The sequence below is a fragment of the Nannospalax galili genome, unplaced genomic scaffold (assembly GCF_000622305.1).
Source record: "Nannospalax galili isolate Female #2095 unplaced genomic scaffold, S.galili_v1.0 scaffold856, whole genome shotgun sequence".
Lineage (NCBI taxonomy): Eukaryota > Metazoa > Chordata > Mammalia > Rodentia > Spalacidae > Nannospalax > Nannospalax galili.
Genome location: NW_008339573.1, coordinates 1,265,007 through 1,285,208, shown reverse-complemented (window position 1 = coordinate 1,285,208; position 20,202 = coordinate 1,265,007). Strand labels below are relative to the sequence as shown.

Here is a 20,202-nt window from a genome sequence, read left to right as displayed (position 1 = left end):
ATACACAGAAAAAAAAAAAAAAGTATCAAATTCATTCAAATAAAACCAAACAAATTCATTCAAATCAATATTCTAAATGTACCTCTACCTTTTGAGTAGAAAGGGACTAGAAAGTATTTTTCTATATATTAGGAAGAGTAAAGGCTAGCTTAAAGACATTAAAATAAAAAAAAATACCTTATCTTTATGTACGTGAGTGTATTGCCTACATGTGTTTAAGTGCACTCATGTTGTGCAATGCCCACAGAGGTTAGAAGGGGGTGTCAGATCCCCTGGAACTGGAGTTACAGACAGTTGTTAGCCACCTCCTGGGTGCTGGGAACCAAACCCAGGTCCTCAGCAAAAGTAATGAGTGCTATTAACCACTGAGCCATCTCCCCAGCCCCAAGGGAAACTTAAATTTTCATCTTTGGACAAAAAATAGTTTCATGTCAATATATCACTTTTTTTTGGGGGGGGGTCTTTTTGAGACAGGGTCTCCCTGTAGCCCCAACTGTCCTGGAACTATGTAGACCAGGCTGGCCTGAACTCACAGACATCCGCCTGCCTCTGCCCCTCTCGAGTGCTGGGATTAAAGGCATGCACCACCACGCCCAGCTAATATATTACCTTTTTAAAAAAAATTTGGTTTTTTTTGGTCTTTTTGAGACAAGGTCTCCCTGTTGCCCCAGCTGGCCTGGAACTCACTATGTAGACCAGGCTGGCCTTGAACTCAGAGACCTGCTTGCCTCTGCCTCCCGAGTGCTGGGGTTTAAAGGCATGTGCCACCAGACCCAGAGTTTATTTTTGGTCTTTTTTGAAACAGGGTCTCCCTGTAGCCCCAACTGGCCTGGAACCCACTATGTAGACCAGGCTGGCCTGGAACTCACAGAGATCTACCTGCCTCTGCCTCCCAAGTGCTGGGATTAAAGGCATGGACCACCAGGCCCAGCAAAGAAATTATTTTAGATTTTTGTGTTTTGCCTGGATGTATGTAAGTGTACTGATGGTTGTTAGCTGTCATGAGTGCTGGGAATTGAACCTGGGTCCTTAGGAAGAACAGCAATTATTTTTAACCACTGAGCCATCTCTCCATTTGGGATTCTTTTTTTTTTTTTTTTTTTTAAGACAGGGTCTCCCTGTAGCCCCAGCTAGCCTGGAACTCACTATGTAGACCAGGCTGACCTTGAACTCAAGAGATTCACCTGCCTCTGCCTCCTGAATGCTGGGATTAAAGGCATGCACCACCTCCCCCAGTGGGATTCTTTATACTCCTAAAGATGGGGAAGAACTGGAGTGTATATAGCTTAACAGACTTGCTTTATCCAAAATCATAAAGTCAAGCACAAAACAATAAAATTGAGGAGAACCAATTTTCCTCAATGTATACAAATTTTAATCTATTATTAACTTATTAGCCATTAGTCTCAAAACACCTTAAGGTTACCTTTGGTAAGTATCCTTCTGGTTAAATTTGTTAAAATAAAAACTGGAGGGAAAAAAAAAATAACCTTGAAGCACTGAATTTTATTAATTTATTCATTCATCCATTTTGGGGAAACACATTCATTTTGACAACAGTCTTCCATGTTTTCATTAATAAAGAGGCATACAGTTTGAAGTTTCAATTCTCTGTTCAGGTTTTTTTTTTCCTTCTTCTTCAGTCTTCCTATATCCCCAAACTCAAGATCCTTCACACGTGCTTCACACGTGCTGGCTAGAATTACAGCTGTGCCAATATACACCTAGCTTCCATCATTTTTTTTTTTTTTTTTGGGGGGGGGGGGGGGGTAGTTCTTTTATTATACCTTAGTATAACTCTTAATGACGTCTCCTTATTCTGCTCCCCCCCATAGATGTCTAAACTTTTAACTTGTCATCAGCTCATGTGTCACCTTCTCTACCAAGCTCAAATTCATGTCTTTCAATGTACTTCCTCCACAAACTTTTCAAACTTTGAGACTGGGTCTCACAATGCAGCACTAGATGGCCTGAAACACACTATGTAGACCAGCCTGGCCTCAGATTTGCCTGGTCCTCCTTGGGAGTGCAGGGATGCCTAAGCATTTTTCCAACTTCTAATGACTCCATGTTTATAACATATATTGGTTTGTGGATTTGCTTTGAGATATTTCATTTTCCTACTCCTGGATTGACTGGATTCTATTTCATGATCTCAAAGACTATCTTCTACTTCCTTGGCTTCTTAAAATACACACACACACACACACACACACCCTGCTTTTTGAGACAAGGTCTCCCTATAGCCACACCTGGCCTAGTCTGGAACTCCCTATGTAGACCAGGCTAGCCTCAATCTCACAGCAATCCTCAGCCCCCACATTCCATAAATAGTTCTATTTAAGGAAAAAAACCTGTGACTTGTGACTTTGTTTTTTGAGACAGGGTCTCCCTATAGCCACAGCTAGCCTGATCTCTATGTAGACCAGACTAGCCTTGATCTCACAGGTTCACCTGCCTCTGCCTCTGCCAGCATCAAAGGCACAATTAGCCCATCTAAGACCTGTGACTTTTAAGTATATCCTTAAACCTTTTTCCTCAAGAAGTACTAAAAATTGCTCTATTATTTAAAAAGAGGCTCATTCACTGATGAATGAAAAATTTTTTTAGGTATTTAGTAACAAAGTAGAACTGAAGTTACACGGTCTCAACTCACTTTTGTTACTTCTGTGTGCACACAAACAGGTATATGTGTAGTAAAATGCATGCCATTGTGTGCCTGTGGCGATCAGAACACACTTTGCAGGAGTGTTTTCTTCCTACCATGTGGGGTCTCAAGGATCAAACAGGATTCCAGCAAGTGCCTTAACCCACTGAGGTATCTCACAGGCCCCATACACATGCTCTTTTGAGACTTCTCCTTCTGTAGTCCAGGCTGGCCTCAAACACTCAGTAATCCTGCTTCAGTTTCCTAAATGCTAAAGTGATCATGGTTTTCAAGCAACTTTTCCCCTCTTAACATTTGGGATTTGCCAAAGATGCTAACCAAGTACTATACTATTATGCCACTGAAATACATTTCTAGCCCCAAACTTGGAAACTCTCAAAGTGAGACACACCTTCACACAAACAAACATAACAGTAATACTGTTTTGTTTGGGAAAAAAAAAAAAAAAAAAAAAAAGCACTCTCAGTCTGGTCTGGTGCATATACCTATAAAATAAGCTACTAGGACGGTTGAAATTGAAGGATTATGAGTTCCAGGATAGCTTTGTCAACATAGAAGACTCCATCTCAAAAACAAAAGAACACTGTACAAAAGTCCTACCTATAGAAACAGAGAACAAAACACGGACAAAGATAGTGTTAAATAACATATTACTGAAATAAAAGTCAGTGCTACCTATGTCCATATTCTAATCTTTAAGCAATTCTATGAACTAGATCCCCCAAAATGTCAAAAAAAGTTCAATAATAAAATGGTCTTTACTGCATAATCCAATACTTTAGAAACATTAATTGTAAATTTAATCATGGTTACTCACCTCCTCAGTTGCAGGAGGCAGCTTATAAGACTACTTCTCAGCTCTACCATCATTCTCACAATTGGAGAGCATGTAGAAGAAACCACAAATTTCAAACACAAAGAGTACACCAAAGGCCAAAGTTTTCTTTTTGTTTACTGCATACACAATTTCACAGGTTTATTTTTTTTAAGTCTGTACACTTCACATGACAGTACAAATTGGCTACAATCTGCTAGCTACACATGAGGGCATTAACACAACCCATGATTTTTGCCCTAAAACAGGCAGTTGTGCTACTCCAACTCTCTGAAAAGAGATTTTCTCAGCTCATAACATTTGGCCCAGGTCTCTTTTGTAACTCCCTCTTCTGGGCCCACATTGCTTCTCAGCCTTGTGGCTAAGATCAAGTGTGGAACTGAGCCCACAAGCCCAAGCTCTATCTTGTTTACTTCTATTTCAGGTTCAGCTCAAAGAGGGTACTCTGAAGCTTCATTTCACTTCTTCATCTTCATATCTGCTTCAATGGCACAGCGGCGTCCTCTGGTTCCCCCATCCTAGACAACGGCAGAGAAAGGAAGGGAATATGAGTGAGTTGGTTAGGAGGTAAGAGACAAAGTGCAACAGGAATCCTGGGGATTTGGTTTCTCAGGGGAAGGGGGAATCTGGAGAAAATACCAAAATGATGGTATGTGTGTATGGGGTACGGGTGAGGGAGTGGTGTTTCTGTTTTCCCACGAAGTAGCTAAAAGAACATCTGGAATTTTGTGAGTGGAAATGTAAGACAGAGTATTTTCCTCATGCCTACCACAGAGGTTCTTGGAATTTACCTGGGGTCCCACAAAACTGACTAGTCATCCCACCCAGGCCCAAATCATGTACACAGGAAGAGAAAGAACAAATAAAGGTGGGAAGAGGCAGAAAGGGCAGTGAGGTTCTTGGCTAACATACCTGTCCAGCTGTTGGTCCCTATAAGAAAGGCCTTTCCTGCAGCCTGACCCTGGCACTAGTTCCCTAGCACCTCCTGACAGTTGTTTTCCATGAGATCAGGACAATCAGGCTTCTTTTCATTTGCTGTTCTCTCCCTGTGGCCCAGCTCCTTCCTCTTGTGCAATACTTTGCTGTCTTCAATAGGTAAAAGATCCTATTAACCAGCCTTGCAATAGTCAGCCACTCACTTGAGGATCCAGGGTCACTGTTGCAGGCCAATAATAAAGAATGAAGACCATAGTGTTCTGTTTGTGGTACAGACAGAGGTTTATAGGCAAGATGAACTACTGATCACTTTTGTGATCACTTTTGATTATTTTTTGCATTTCTAATATGCAAGGACTGAAAATTTTTTTTAGAATCTAGGAAACTAAGTTGCCAATAGCCAACAGTAAGAATAAAAATAACATCTTGCATTTGTGTAACACTTTATTTTTTTCAAGTTAGTTCATAACCTATTTTAGCCTCACAACATCCCTGTGAGGTAGGCTAGACAGGTATTTCAATCTTATTTTTAAAAATTTATTTTATTTTATGTGTATGAGTGTTTTGCCTCCATGTATGTAAGTGTACCTGTCTGTACAATGCCCAAAGAGGCTAGAAGAGGGTGTTTGGAACACCGTCCTTAACTCCGTAAAACTGAAGTGAAGGATGGATGTTAGTAGCCATGCAGGTGATGGGAACTGAACCTGGGTTCTTTGCAAGAGCAGCCAATGCTCTTAACTGCCAAGCCATCTCTCCAGCCCCTCTCAATCTTATTATTCTTTCCTTTATTGTCTTTTCTCTCCCTTTTTTTTTGAGACAGCATCTCACTCTGTAGCCCAAACAGGCATTGATCTTGTGAGTAATCTTCTTACCTCAGCTTCCCAATTCATTAGTTTTATCACATAGGTGAGAAAAATAAGGCCCCCAAAGATTATCTAATGATGTTAGAACCATAGAGGAGTTGTTGTTTTTAGCATAATGTCCTTTCTATTAGTTTATTGTTCCATCATGAACAACAGAATCATTTGATTTATGGAGCAAAAGAATAAAAGCCTTTAGGCTATGTCTATTATGTTTTCTTATAATTCCACCAGCCATTATTGTAGGCAGTGGTCACTGTTACTTATATCTCTAAATTAAAAAAATTTTTTTTTAGAATTACTATTATTGTATGTGATACATGTATAGGGGCATGCCACAGTGTGCATGTCAGGTCAGAGGACAATTTTGTGGAGTTGATCCTCTCCTCCTACCTTTATGTACTCGTATAGCGAGTACATTTACCCAGAGTCATTTCACCTGCCCCTTTTTTTTTTGTCTTTTTGAGGCAAGGTCTCCCTGTATCCCCAGCTGTCCTGGAACTCTCAATGTATACTGAGTTGGCCTCAATCTCACAGAGATCCACCTGCCTCTGCTGATATTAAAGGCATGCACCACCATGCCCAGCTACTCTTACAATTTACTTAAGAGAAAATGAAAAAACTGTTAAATATCTGCCAGCATGAGAATGTTGTTAAAAATCCAGGTAGCAGCTGCTGCTGAGTAACCTTGCATTCTAAGTAAAGAATTAGTAAAATATGGAATCAAGAAATGAAGAGCAGGTGCATCCTAGACCTTTTACCCCAAGAATATCCCATACTTCAGGCCAGTGATCTCATAAATAGTCCCCAGTTCCCACACACACACATGCAAAAAGACAAGAATGCAGAGGAAAAGAATTTCTTATTCAATGAATGAAAAGAATTTCAAGATATTGCCACAGTCTGCATGTTGGATTTCCCTCTGCCACCCATCCCCAGCAGGAGCTGAGAATCTGGCAACATCACCCCTTGCAGCCATTCAATACTTACAAAGAGAGAGAGAAGGAAGGCAGGAGAGCCCATGGGGACACTGTCCTGTTAGAGGACAAACAAACACAGATCAGGTTCCACAGAAACTCTCAGCCACAAGCACCCCAAACCTTAGGACAGAGACAAAAGCACCATACACACAAAGACAAAATTTTAAAACTCAGGAACAAGAGGAAAGAGATCCAAAAGCAATCTAACCATTATGACTCTAGAACAGAAACTGATGATCACCAATTGCTATGAGCTACCTAGAAATTCATTCAGCTTAAAATTTCTCCCATGTAACTAGGCATCTCAGACATATATTTCTTTAATAGTTGGATGGGAATAAACTACTATCATTCTAACACCTATGTCCTATGTGTATACTACTGGAATGCAGAAGTTTGGAGGTATCAAGGAATAACAAAGTTCTTTAGATGCTTTAGACTTCTAGCACTGGAATGCTATCAAACAGATTTTTTTTGTGGAGTGAGAGGGTCAGGGGGGGTCCTCACCTTCTCTGAAGCATCTTGTTTTCGAGTAGAATCTCTGCCTCGAAGACTTTTAGCACTGATCCCAGATTCAGATGTTTGCATAATCAGCTGTGTGGCCAAGAATTGCTGAAAAGGAGCAGAAACAAGGTTGGCCATAAAGATCTGATCTAGTAGGAAAGAATTAACATACTTGGGATTTTGTAACTAGAATTTTATATAGTGCCCTTCTACTCAAGTATTTTTTTATTTTTATTTTTTGGTCTTTTTGAGACAGGGTCTCCCTGTAGTCCCAGCTGTCCTGAAACTCACTATGTAGACCAGGCTGGCCTTGAACTCAGAGATCCACCTGCCTCTGCCTCCCAAGTGCTGGGATTAAGGCGTGCTCCACCACGCCCAGCTACTCAAGTACTTTTTTTGTCTCACTATAAAGTTTGATACTAGTTGTAACAGGCATCCCAAAGAATTTGAAAATACCAAATTAGCTCTTAAGTAAAAATAAATCAAAGAGCATTCAGCAATTCAAGATGGCAGACTCAGCAGATACAAAATTCCATCAATGTCAACATCACAAAGGGTATATGGTAATACAATTATAAGATAGAGGTAAACTGTGCTAAAAAGGGATTAGAAACTATTTTGGTTGAGTATATGTGCCAAATATTTTATGTAAGTAAAAAACGCATATTAGAGGCTGAAGAGATTGCTCAGTCATTAAGAGCACTGGCTGCTCTTGCAGAGGACCTGAGTTCAATTCCCAATATTGACAACCCTCACTAACTCCAGTTCCCGGGGATCTGACACTCTCTTCTGACTACCGCAGGCATTGTACTTACATACATGCAGATAATACACTCATACACATAAAAGTATTTTAAAAATGCACATTAACTATTTAAAAATTGACTGAAAAACATCAAAGGGGGCTAGGGATGTAGTTTGGATGTGGTAGTGCACATCTATAATCCTAGTATTCAAGAGGCAGGAGGATCAGGAGTTCAAGGCTATCTTCAGCTACATATCAAGTCTGATAGGACCCTGCGATATATGAAATCTGGTCTCAAGAAAATAAAATAGGGGCAGTAAGATGGTTCAGTGTATAAAGGCACTTAACACCAAGCCTGACAACCTGAATTAGATCCCCAGGAGTCACATAATGGAAGGAGAGAACTGACTCCCATATGTTGTCTTCTGACATATTACCTCACACCAATAATGTAATTTAAAAGCTTAATTTAAAAAAAGGGGGGATGGAGCCAGGTGTAGTGGTATATGCCTATAAACCTAGCACTTGGGAGGCAGAGGCAGGTGGATTTCTGAGTTCATGGCCAGCCTGCTCTACATAGTGAGTTCCAGGCCAGCTGGGACTATAGGGAGACCCTGTCTCAAAAAGACCGGAAAAAAAAAAAAAAAGAGGGGGGGGTGACTGTCCTGCAAGCATGGGATCCTGAATTTAGAGCCCTAGCACCCAGATAAAAGCTGGGCATGGTAGCATGTGTCTGCAATGCAACTCCAGTGCTGAGGGAACAGAGACAGGAAGATCCCTGGAGTTCAGCCTAGATAACTGATGAGCTCCAAGTTCAGTGAGAGACCTTGTCTGACAAAACTAAGGTGGAGAGTGAATGAGGAAGATACCTGATACCATCTCTGGCCTTCACATGCATATAACCGCACACATACTCACAGGCACAGATGCACATACCTACACAAACACATCCACACTGTACAACTTCAAAGGGCTGGGGATATAACTCAGTGGCTAAGTAACTGCCTTGCGTACATGAAGCAATAATTTTGCAATTCCACCTTCATAAACAAACAATAAAACTGAAAAAAACTTCAAGGTAGGAATATGACATAGCTCAGTCATAGAATATCTGTGCAGCCTATGTGAGGCACTGGTTTAGACCCCCAGCATTGAAAAACAAAAGCAAAACAAAAGCCATCAACTGAATCCATTTGCCCAAGAAAGAATCTTCTATCACCTTTCACCAAACAGAAAATCTACATCACTTCAGTGAGAACAAAATATTATATACCTGTGTTTAGAATGCCTATTACATGTTAAAAGTCATGACATCCCTTCCTGTTATCAATATGAATTCTGCCCTTTACTTCATATCCCTATGGAAGCATAAGAGAGCCTCAAAATACCTGGATCTGTTCCAAGACATCTCGCTGCATTTCTACTGCCATGTGATAGACATCATGGTCTGAGCTATTATACATTACAGCATTCTGAAACATCAGCATAATATCACGCTGAAATTCGGCTGTGCTGCGTATCAATCCATTTTCAATGTTTTTCTTAATAGTTGACAAATCCATAGGCCTAAAAAAAGAATAGAGATAAATGGCAGTGGAAGCAGGAAGAAAACTCACCTGGATCTCTGAATACACTATCACCACACAGTCCTGCTCATATACACCCTCAGCTATCAGGACAAAAATGCCAACTCATCAATCCCAAAGCATGCATTCAACTCCTCCAAAAGCCAATCTGATAACAGACATCAAAAAAGGTAATGAGCCAGGTGTGGTGGCGCACGTCTTTAAACCCAGCACTCAGGAGGCAGAGGCAGGAGGATCTCTGTGAGTTCAAGGCCAGCCTGGTCTACACAGTGAGTTCCAGGCCAGCTTGGGCTACATAGAGACCCTGTCTCAAAAAAACAAAAAAAAAAAAAAAAAAAAAAAAAAAAAAAAGTAATGAAAGGTATTAATTCTTTTAGACCATGTGGTAATATAGATACTGGAATCATCAGCCTAACACATAGTTACATCAAAAATGCTTGCTTTTAATTTACTATCTAAAGCAAAAATTCACTTAAGTCTGGATAACTTTGAATTCAAACAAGTCAGCATGTTAGCTGGATCATGACTTACCTCTGTACAATGCTATGGTAGCCAGGTGCTATGTCATCTGTAACAGGTTGCAAGAACACATTGGCATACCTGTCAAAAAGCATATGTAATTACTGACTTATTCACCAGAAGCAAAGGGAGAGGATTTACTCATGTAGCAGAAGGTACTAAGAACCAAAACCAACACAAGCAATCCTACAGGTTACTAAATCTTCTAAGCCAATAATGAGGAGATGGTAATGCCTGTTCACCTATGATTTGCTGCAGCCCTCCATACAAGCATGATGGCTTTCTTCCATATTTTCTGAGCCTGAATTGCTTCTTGATCTTCACTGCAGACAGAGCTGGAATAGAGATACAGGAGTGCTACTAAGCATAAGAAAAAAAAAAAAAATCCTAATCATTTCTGGTCAACTATTTGTGCCAAGCCAAGAAAGGGCAAGTGACAAGTAAAATTAAAAGATCCTGGGGCTGGAGAGATGGCTCAGTGGTTAAGAACACTAACTGTTCTTGCAGAAGACCCAGGTTCAAATCCCAGCACCCACATGGCAGCTAACAACTGTCTATAACTCCAGTTCCAGGGGATCCGACAGTCTCTTCTGTCCTCCACAGGCATTGCACAATACAGGTACACTTACCTACATGCAAGCAATACACGGATACACATAAAATAAATTTTAAAAAATTAAAAGATCCTTTGGCTAGGACTGTGGTTCAGTGATAGAATGCAATGCCCAGAAACATACACAAGCACACATACATTCTTTCTAACTTTTCACTTTCACTGTCTTTGCCCCAAAGAAGGAATTTCAGAGCCAAAAATGGTCGTGCATGTCTGTAATTCCAGCACTAGGGAGGTGGAGGCAAGAGGATCAGGAGTTCAAGGTCATCCTCAGTAACACAGTCTGAGTTTAAGGCCAGCCTGGGGTACATGAGACCCTACATAAAAAAAGAAAAAAAAAAAAAAGAAGGAATCACATATACTCACAACTGTGAAGAAGCAGGGCTGCTTGGGATGGAGTCTGCCAGTGTGTGTGATTGCAGTGTAGCATTGTGTATACTAAAGCCATCATCACTTTCGCTCACAGGGGGTTCATTGTCCATTTCTGACAAATAGCCTTCTCCTTGATCTTCTTCCTTAGGTTCCTCTAGGCTGGCCACTTCACTGACTCCATCTTCCTCCTCCTCCTCACCTGGGGCATCCTTAGACATAGTATGGAACAGTCAACAAATGCAAGCAAAGCTATTCAGTAAAACATTACTAAATATGTTTTTTTGGTTACATCAGCTCTAGAAATGGCCTAACACTGTTTGTTTTTTGGTTGGTTTTTTTTTTTGGCTGAGCCCTCTATCACTCATACTACCCTCTACTTAATACACTGACTAAGTAGGTTAAAGTAATTTAGAACCTGGACAAAGAAAAAAAGTCCAGAATTTTATTAAAAGGAAGGAAAAAAAAAAAAAAAGCTACTTACTTAAGACTAAGCTAAGAGGCGTTCCTTCTTTCCCCTTGCTCTTGAGAGGAACTCTGACCCTGGGTACAAAGTTATCAAAAATAGTTTTATTTCATGTCTTATCTGATGGAGCAAGCTCACATCACATTATTTTAAATCTGTTACTACCACTTTAGTAATTCCAAAAATAAAACCAGATAATTCTCTTTGGATAGTCTAATTAGTTATCTAATTCCCTATATGTTCTTTCTGGCACCTCTATTCACTCCAAATCACTCTAGGGGTATCAAAACTGCTTCATGTATTATATACAAAGAGAGGACTATGTGATCTTTACAAATTCTCATGGGAGAGCACATGTTGCTATAGTACTCTCACTAGAACAGATTGTCCACTATAGTTTTTCCTCATGCAACCCTTTACCAGTCAAAAAAGGTGTGTATTTACTAAAATTTATTAAAACGGTAGCACTGTAGGAAAATCTAATCACATGGTAAGAAGAATAAAGAAAAGTCTGAAATACCTTTATCTGGCTTCCAAAAATAGTCCCTGATTCTTCTTTCAATGAGTCTGCAGAGGAGAGAAAGACTACCTGAAGATTTTTCCACCTTAGTCTTCCCGTTCGTATGGACCATCATCATCCCCTGCAATTCTCCTTTCCATGCTGACCTGTCCTACCTCCTCTACTTGCCCACAACCCGCAATCCCTGAGAAGCCAAAGGAAATGATTTCAAGCTAGTTCCAGCACAAATTTCCTATCCTTTATTTACCTGACATTTCAAACTTGTGTTGAGTCTCTGCTGCTAAAGGATCTTCAATAGGATTTGAGCCATGTGATGGAGACAACATGCTTTCAGGGGATGCCTGAAGACCAAAAAAGAATCCTAATTACTAATAAATTGTTAGAGCATGCAAAATTTTATTCTCCAATGATAAAGAGACTATATAAGAAATCCTAAGTCCTACTCATGTAATATGATTCTACTGATCACCGTTAACAGGAACAGACTAAGTATAGGACTGATCACAGCCTGTGGCTTTGATATATGAAATATGCCAGGACTCAAGACTACAAGAGCATAGTGGTGCATGCCTTTAATACCAGCACTTGGGAAGAAGACACAAGTGGATCTTTGTGAGAAAGAAACTAACATGGCCTATGCTAGAACTCACTATTCCAGGCCAGCTGGGACTACACACAGATCCTGTTGAAAGGAAGGAAGGAATGAAGGAGGAGAAAGAGAAAGGAAGGAAGGAGGGAGGGAGGGAAAGAAGGAGGGAGGAAGAAAGGAAAAAAAAAAGAGAAAGGACTGCAAGAGCCTAAGCTGTCACTTCTTAAGTCATAAATAACCTTCCTCTTTCCTTCTCCACCCTCTCTTATTAAATACCTCTGTCTTCACAGTTGTAAGTGGTATCTCATCGCCTTTCCCACTGGAACCATCTATTTCAGTTATTTCTCCAGTTGCAGTACTTCCGGGTTCTTCGTCTAAGTCTTGACTCCTGAGTTCTGGTGGCTCAATACTTGTGGCTGGACCAACCCCAGCTACCATTTCAGGTCCTGAAATGCCTGGCTCTTGTTCTGTAGGTTCCACCTTAATCTCAACACCTGACTCCCTAATGTCTACCAGTTCATGGATTCCTTTGTTTTCTGTTTCCTCAAAGTCCAGCCTCTCTTGCTTGACTGTCATCTCTGATGCAGGAAGAGATACCGATTTGTCCCGCTCTGGCTGAAGAGGGTGTTCCCAAGGGCCAGGTAGGGACTGAGGATCATCATTTTCTTCACAGAATGACAATGCTGCTTCTACAGCTGCCACATCCAGCACTTCAGGGTGATCATCTACCTGTCCCACAATATACAAATTGTTGAGATCACAGGAAAAGAACCCAAAACCCTCAATTTTATTAGGATAGAGTTAGACGGCTTGAAATCTACAGCTTCTCTATCTTTATCATCTAATGGAAGCAACTAGTGAATAGGCACTTGCCCTGTGCAAACTAGTACAAGGGACGGATAGGGCAGTAATCAGTATGTCAGACTACAGAGATGCAAATGGGCAAAAGCTGAGTTAAGAAATTCTTACTCTGAAAATAAAAGAGAGGAAGAGGAGAGTAGCCTACATAGTACCCAGGACACTTTTATTTTGGGTTTTGCTGAATAGCTACCTTGTCCTCAATGATGGCAATGATGTCACCAACTGTCTCAAAGTCCAACTCTTCACCTGTGTAAGACACAGCAATATCCATCTTCTCAGCCAGATCTAAATCTTCCTTCCCATCTATGCTTGGAGCCTTTGATCCACCAGAAGCCTCTGCTACCCCTGATCGGAAACACTCTTCTTTGATAGAATTAATGATCATGGAGATTTCACTGCTATCCATGGAAACAGTCACAGTATGTGGATCCCCCACAGCCTCCAAGGGAACACAGGTCTCAGGCTGACTCACTGATTAACAGGAAGAGAAAAAGCAACTCAGATTTATACTCATTATTAAGTGACCATGTGGAGATCACACCAGTGCTGTAGAGGGATGCAAGCATCCATAAATGGATCAGAAACTTACTTCTGCCCATGTTTTCTTCTCCCCCATTTTACTTACAAAGTAAGGTGAGAATACATTCTCAAGCCTGCTTATATTTCTATATTTAACCTTCCCCACCCAATACACAAAACCCATTCACTTTTCACATCCTTATTTTTCTAAGGATAAAGATTGTCTATGGAGAACAGAACAGAAGGATCTGAATTGGAACTAATGCCCTTAGTCATCTTTCTCTAACTAAAGCTTGCTTCTAGTGGCTGCTCAGGGCGTGGGTCAAAGACGCACCTGGAGCTACACTTTCAGGAGTGGAGACAGCCGGAGCAGAGGATGGTGTTGGCAGCGCAGGCATCATGACAATGGTAGCCTGGGACACAGACTCTACAGGGGGTGGCACAAGTTTAACTGGAGGCTCACTGGCAACAGTAGTGAAGGAAGCAAGAGGAGTGGTGAACTGTGCAGGGCCAGCTTCTAAAAGCCGGGAAAGAGTGGGAGCACCTACCAGACAAAGAAGTACACAATATGAGGTAAGAAAGCACATGAACAAGAAGCAATAGCCACTCTAAGATTCAACCAAGAATTTTTTTTATAGTTTCAAAGAATGAAAGTAACTCCTGTGTTTATGAATAAGCTCACCACCTATATCTTACTTTCTCTAACCTCACCTGAGATCTTCCTTCAAGTTAGGAATGAACCAAAGCACTAGGATATACAATGTATATATAAAAAAAACAGGTGGTCATTTTTCCTGAGGAAAATTAAGCAAACACTAACAAAATAAAACTAGTATGACATTCAAGCGGCTGAGGAAGGAAATCTGAGAATTCAAGACCACCCCAAGCTACATAGCAATTCCTATATAATCCGAACTCCATAGCAAGACCCCACCTTAAAAAAAAGAACAAAATTGGATAAATCTGACACTTCTGCTGGGGTTAGGCATGCTGTAAACTACAAGTTCAACATTATCCAAATACCAATTGCTAATGTTAATATGGTATTTATTATTTTTGCTTCATGTTTTATCATTCAATCCTTATCACAACCCTGTGAAGTATATGCATCACCATTAATAAAACAGGAAATTCCTTTAATCCCAGCATACAGGAGGCAGAGGCAGGTGGATCTCTGTGAGTTCAAGGCCAGCCTGGTCTACAGAGTGAGTTCAAGCCAGCTGGGGCTACAGGGAGACCCTGTCTCAAACCAACAACAACAAAAAAAGAAAATTGAGTCTCAATACTTAAGTTATCCAACCAAGGACACAAAACTAATAGTGTGGTAGACCTGAGATTCAAGGCCAGATCTCTGGTTCCAAATCTCTTTCTCCAATTTTATTTCCTACTTATTATTTATTGTTTAGTTTTTTGAGACAGGGTCTTACTATGTTAACCTGGCTGACCTAAAACTCACTATGTTCGCCAGGCTGGCCTCAAATTCACAGGAATCTATCTGCTTGCCTCTGCCTCCCAGGTGTTGCCAAGTGTTAGGATTAAAGGTATCCACCATGATGCTAGGCCACTTTCCCCTATTTTATAATCTCAAGGGACTCTAGCATCTTTCCACAATTTGCAAGCCACCAATAAAGTCACCACCATTAAGAAAATGGAAAACACAGCCAGGCATGGTGGCACACTCCTTTAGTCCCAGCATTCAAGAGGGAGAGGCAAGTGGATCTTTGTAAGATTGATGCCAGTCTGGTCTACACAGCGAGTTCCAGGTCAGCTGGGGCTACAAGGAGACCCTGCCTCAAAAATACCAAAAAGAAGGAAAACAGTCTCAATAGTTAGCATGGCAAACTTAAGAATCAAACTCAGGTATCTGGTTCCAAATTGTTTTCCCTTATTTTATAACCCCAAGGGGCAAGACACAGACAAACAGCTTGGCTATTAACTTATTATTCTTTTTATCATCATCTATAATATGATCAATTAGGGTTACCAATATTTTAAAGATAGAATTCATTAATACTCTCAAGCACTATGTTGTTTAAATAGGCAAATGGACTGTAACACTAAGTTAAAAAACATAATTGGACCTTAAATCTAAGATTAACATTTTCTTTAACACTAAAACCAAGTTCAACATCTGTGAAGTAGAGAATGGAAGAATGGTGTCTTACCTGAGGCAGCAGGGGAGGCTGCCACAGTACTGGTTGTTTGCTGTATCTCCCCACCATGTACCATGGGAAGGACCCCGCCTACCTCCAGAAGGACACCTGTGCTGTTCAGATGGCCAGAAGCCACAGACATTTCACTCTCATTGACCTACCAGGGAAGAAAAGAAGTGAAGGCTACACTCAAGTTCTCCTTTACTACCACTTCCCAAAAATGCTCCAGTGGTCAACCAAACTGCTTGAAACTAAAAATATCCACAGAAAATAATTCAAGATACAAAGGAAACTCTAAACTATAATGTTGAGTTCTAATGTGACAAGAGTTCTTGGGGCGGGGGGGGAAGAAAACCACAATAATTGTGGTTCAGATACCTCAGGATCCAAGAATCATCGTATTGCTTTTTTTTTTTTAAAAAAAAAAAAAGATAACGTTTAACTAGGATATCTCTTCCTTTATTGAACTTTTTTCCCCAGGTCACATTTTAGGGCCCAGGTACTCCCTTCCAAGTACTAAAATCACCACAGCTCTCAAACACCCACAGAAGTCTCCATACCAGTCTGGGGCTAGTAGGCAGGAGGCTGCCCTTCTTCAAGAGCTCTGACAGCAGAGGGGAGGGGGGTGGAGTTGCTTTCTGTCCAAGCATCTTTTTCTGGGGTGAATCATCTGTTACTGGGGTCATGGGGGCTTCTAAGGGTGCAGAGCCTGGAGGAAGGGTGTCAGGAATCCCAGGAAACGAGGTGACTGGGGTACTCGGCAAAGTCCCAGGGGTTACCTAAGAGACAACAGAGAACCTTTATCTGACTTCTCAAACTATGGAAGGTTCCCTACTAATCTGGATGGGTTAGTGTGTCTAACTATTATTTCATTAGTTCTGAATGGAAATACCCAGAAACCCTCTATACTTCTTGTTTCTAGTCATACTTTTCTCTCCCACAACCCACCCATTCCATCCAAACTGCTCTTCACAAACCACTATTATTACTATATTTATAAAGAAACTGTCTCTTACTTCAGGACTTTCATAAGACTAAATATATTTAGCAAACAACCCCTGAACATAGTGTTTTATCTATCTCTCAAAAGGTCAAAAACTTCAATGCTTTTTAGGTCCATCCTTATCTTAGAGAACAAGACATAGTAAATTAAGTCTGAAGCATTCAGACCAAAAGAAGTTGTTCTAGGCAAAAAGTGGTTTCCTCATCATTCAGCTCTCTGCTGGCTTATTGCCCCTTTGCAGATCAATTTCAAAGGATGGAAATATACTTACCCCAGAGGTAGCCTCCTCCATAGTGGCTGGAGCCAAGTCCCCAAGTGGATAATCACCTCCTGGAGAGGCAGAATCTATAGGAGAGCGGACCATCACAGTTGGTAACCTCCGAGGAGGTGTTTTTACTGCTTGCCGAGCTACAACGTAAGAGAATAAGATAAAATCTTCAGAATTAGATAAATGAAAGCAGTCACTATTATACTGTAAAGTGGCATTTGAAGTTTGGATTATGAAGTTTTGTTTTGTTTTTTAATATTTTATTATTTTTATGTGTATGAGTGTATTGTCTGCATGTATGTGAGTGCACCCGTGTTGTGCAATTCTGCGGAGGTCAGAAGAGGGTTTCGGATTCCCCTGGAACTGGAGTTAAGGATGGTTCATAGCCGCCACATGGGTGCTGGGAATTGAACCCAGGTCCTCTGCAAGAGCAATCAGTGCTCTTAACCGCTGAGCCATCTCTCCAGCCCTGGATTATAAAGTTTTAATGCTTTTGGAGGTTGGTAACTTTTCAGCCCAATTTTTCCTAAGAGTAGTTCTCACACTAAGCAAATTAATTATTCCAAAGGTCTTTTGTTTTTTGTTTTTTTAACCTTTTTGAGACAGGATTCTCCCTGTAGCCCCAGTTGGCCTGGAACTCACTATATAGACCAGGCTGGACTTGAACTCACAGAGATCCACTTGCCTCTGCCTCCTGAGTGCTAGGATTAGAGGCATGCGCCACCATGCCTGGCATTCAAAGGTTTTTTTGTTTTGTTTTGTTTTTTGTCTTTTTTGAGACAGGGTCTCCTGGACAGGCCTTGGATCTCACAGAGATCTACCTGCTTGTACTGGGATTAAAGGTGTGTCACCATGCCTGGCCTGAAAAAGGGCTATTGCCAAGTTTTTCTCCTGCTGTTGCCCTTGTGTCCTCCACTCACAAATAAACATACAAACAATAAATGTAATTTTTTAAAAAACCCTTAATTGCCAGGCGTGGTGGCACACACCTTTAATCCTAACACTCGGGAGGCAGAGGCAGGTGGATCTCTGGATAAACAAGATTGACAGACCACTAGCCCAGTTAACCAAAAAAAAAAAAAAAAAAAAAAAAAAAAAAAAAAAAAAAAAAAAAAAAAAAAAAAACCACACAAAACCTTAATTACATTCAGTATTTTGCCATCAAGTTTTTGTGTCCTAAAAGTTAAACTATAGATCTAGAAATAGGAGCAGAGCTTATTTTCTAAGAATTTCTTCTTGGGGGTCAGGTGTGGTGGTCCATACCTTTAATCTTAGCACTTGGGAGGCAGAGGCAGGCAGATCTCTGGTCTGGTCTACATAGTGAATTCTAGGTCAGCTGGGGCTACAGAGAGACACTGTCTCAAAAAGCCCCCCCACCCCCCAAAAAAGAGAATTTCCTCTTGGACATTAAAAAATTATTTTGGTACAAGGTAACAGGAATTTTTCTTTTTCTTTCTTTCTTTTTTTTTTTTTTTTGTGGTTCCAGAGCCTCATACATCCTAGGCATATGTTCCACTTTTGGGCTAGATCTCTCATTCATATGCCCTAATTTGTGAGGCAAATAATAATACAGACGCAAATAATAAATTTGTATGCTTCCTCCTGTCACTCTATACTGACAGTATGCTCTGGAGATCCAAAATATTGAAACTTCAGACAGAAGTGGGGTTTTTAACAACTCTACAGTTTTGGCAGGTCAGTCAGGAGACTAAAACATTTTGCTTGATCCAGAATCTAAAACTGAGAAACCATGGGACATGACAAAAATTAGTGAATAGTAAATGCAAAAGATGGAAAAAAACCTTGATAAGTAAAGGTCTCTGATCATTTCAGAAGCCTACCAGTACAGTAGAATGCCTTTTAATAAAGACCTGTTTGTTTTGTTTCTGTTTTTGTCTTTTTGAGACAGGGTCTCCCTGTAGCCACAGTTGTCCTGGAACTATACAGACCAGGCTGATCTTGATCTCACAGATACCAGCCTATCTCTGCCTCCCAAGTGCTGGGATTAAAGGCGTGTGCCACCACACCCAGCAAGACCTGTTTGTTTCATGCTACCTGGAGCCTAATTTTAATGGGAGTGCACATGTAATACTTCCTCTTGAAATTACAAGGGTCTTAGGTCTCACTATGGAGCTCTGGATGGCCTGAATATATAGCTTAGGCTAGCCTTGAACTCAAGATCTTTCTGCCTTTGCCTCCTGAGTGCCTCTGAAATTAGCTGTTTAACTTAACGTTCAGCCCTAAGTGAAGAAAAACAAAAAGGCTAATGTTTGTGGGGAGGGGGAGAGGGGGGTATATAAAATTTTTAAGTAATTTGAATTAGTAGATCATATAATATAAAATAATCAACTGTTTCCATAGTGTAGTGGTTATCATAGTCACCTAACAAACTAGACAATGGTCATTAGCACACAGTACCATATAAACACAGGTACTAGGTTCAGCTTACCCTGGTATGCAGCATCTGTAGCCTTCCTCTTTACTTCAGCCTCCTCTTCCTCTAATTTCTTTTTCCTAAAGAAGGATTATGAGTTATATGCTAGCCAGCTCTATATATTCCCCATTGTTTGACCTATATTGCCCTCATGAAATTATTTACGAAATCAGCACTTTCTGGAACAGTAATTCTAATTCACAAATTCTAATTCACAAAATAGGGAATTGAGGTGTACTAGGCTTTCAGTTCTTTGTCCAGGCAGAATAGAGATTAAAAAAAAAAAATTTATGTGTACATGTGTGATTCTGTGTAGGTATGTGCACATGAATGCAGATGTCCACAGAGGCCAAAGCCCAAAGCAGGTGAGTGGAACTCAGGTCCTCTGCAAAAGCAGAACATACTCCTAATTACTGAACCACCTCTCCAAACCCAAAAGTTATTTTAACAGGTTCCCCCTATAGCCCCAGCCAGCCTAGAACTTACTATGTAGACTAGGCCTTGATCTCAGAGATCTGCCTGCCTCAGCCTCCCAAGTGTATCACCATGCGTGGTCCAAAAACAGAGCTTTAAAAAAATATATATATTTTTTTAAAACATTTTATTTATTATTTTTATTTTATGTGTATGTGCATATTGTCTCCATGTAGGTAAGTGCACCCATGTCATGCAATGCCCTCAGGGGACAGAAGAGGCTGTTGGATCCCCTGGAACTGGAGTTATGGACAGCTGTTAGCTGCCATGTGGGTGCTGGGATTCAAATCTGGGTCTTCT

The 20,202-nt window shown here is 40.6% G+C and overlaps 1 protein-coding gene across 10 annotated transcripts in view; it reads right to left on the bottom strand.

The window, feature by feature from the left end:
- Positions 1-3,609: 3,609 nt before the first annotated feature.
- Positions 3,610-20,202, bottom strand: part of Brd8 (bromodomain containing 8) — a 41,190-nt gene continuing 24,597 nt past the window's right edge. For 3 of the 10 annotated variants that reach the window (XM_008834300.2, XM_029564120.1, XM_029564125.1), the window contains 16 exons: positions 19,444-19,508; positions 16,998-17,134; positions 16,284-16,502; positions 15,736-15,880; positions 13,905-14,114; positions 13,242-13,522; positions 12,467-12,919; positions 11,849-11,942; positions 11,602-11,648; positions 10,613-10,827; positions 9,876-9,968; positions 9,646-9,714; positions 8,917-9,094; positions 6,787-6,891; positions 6,290-6,334; positions 3,656-4,021 (listed from right to left, as the gene is read on the bottom strand). In XM_008834300.2, the coding sequence (XP_008832522.1) occupies positions 3,962-4,021; positions 6,290-6,334; positions 6,787-6,891; positions 8,917-9,094; positions 9,646-9,714; positions 9,876-9,968; positions 10,613-10,827; positions 11,602-11,648; positions 11,849-11,942; positions 12,467-12,919; positions 13,242-13,522; positions 13,905-14,114; positions 15,736-15,880; positions 16,284-16,502; positions 16,998-17,134; positions 19,444-19,508 (2,416 nt within the window). In that variant the 3' untranslated portion in view covers positions 3,656-3,961. Of the gene's footprint in view, positions 4,022-6,289; positions 6,335-6,786; positions 6,892-8,916; positions 9,095-9,645; positions 9,715-9,875; positions 9,969-10,612; positions 10,828-11,601; positions 11,649-11,848; positions 11,943-12,466; positions 12,920-13,241; positions 13,523-13,904; positions 14,115-15,735; positions 15,881-16,283; positions 16,503-16,997; positions 17,135-19,443; positions 19,509-20,202 lie in introns of all 10 variants that reach the window. The other 7 variants (XM_008834302.3, XM_029564123.1, XM_017798476.2 and 4 more) reach the window with 5 other exon arrangements.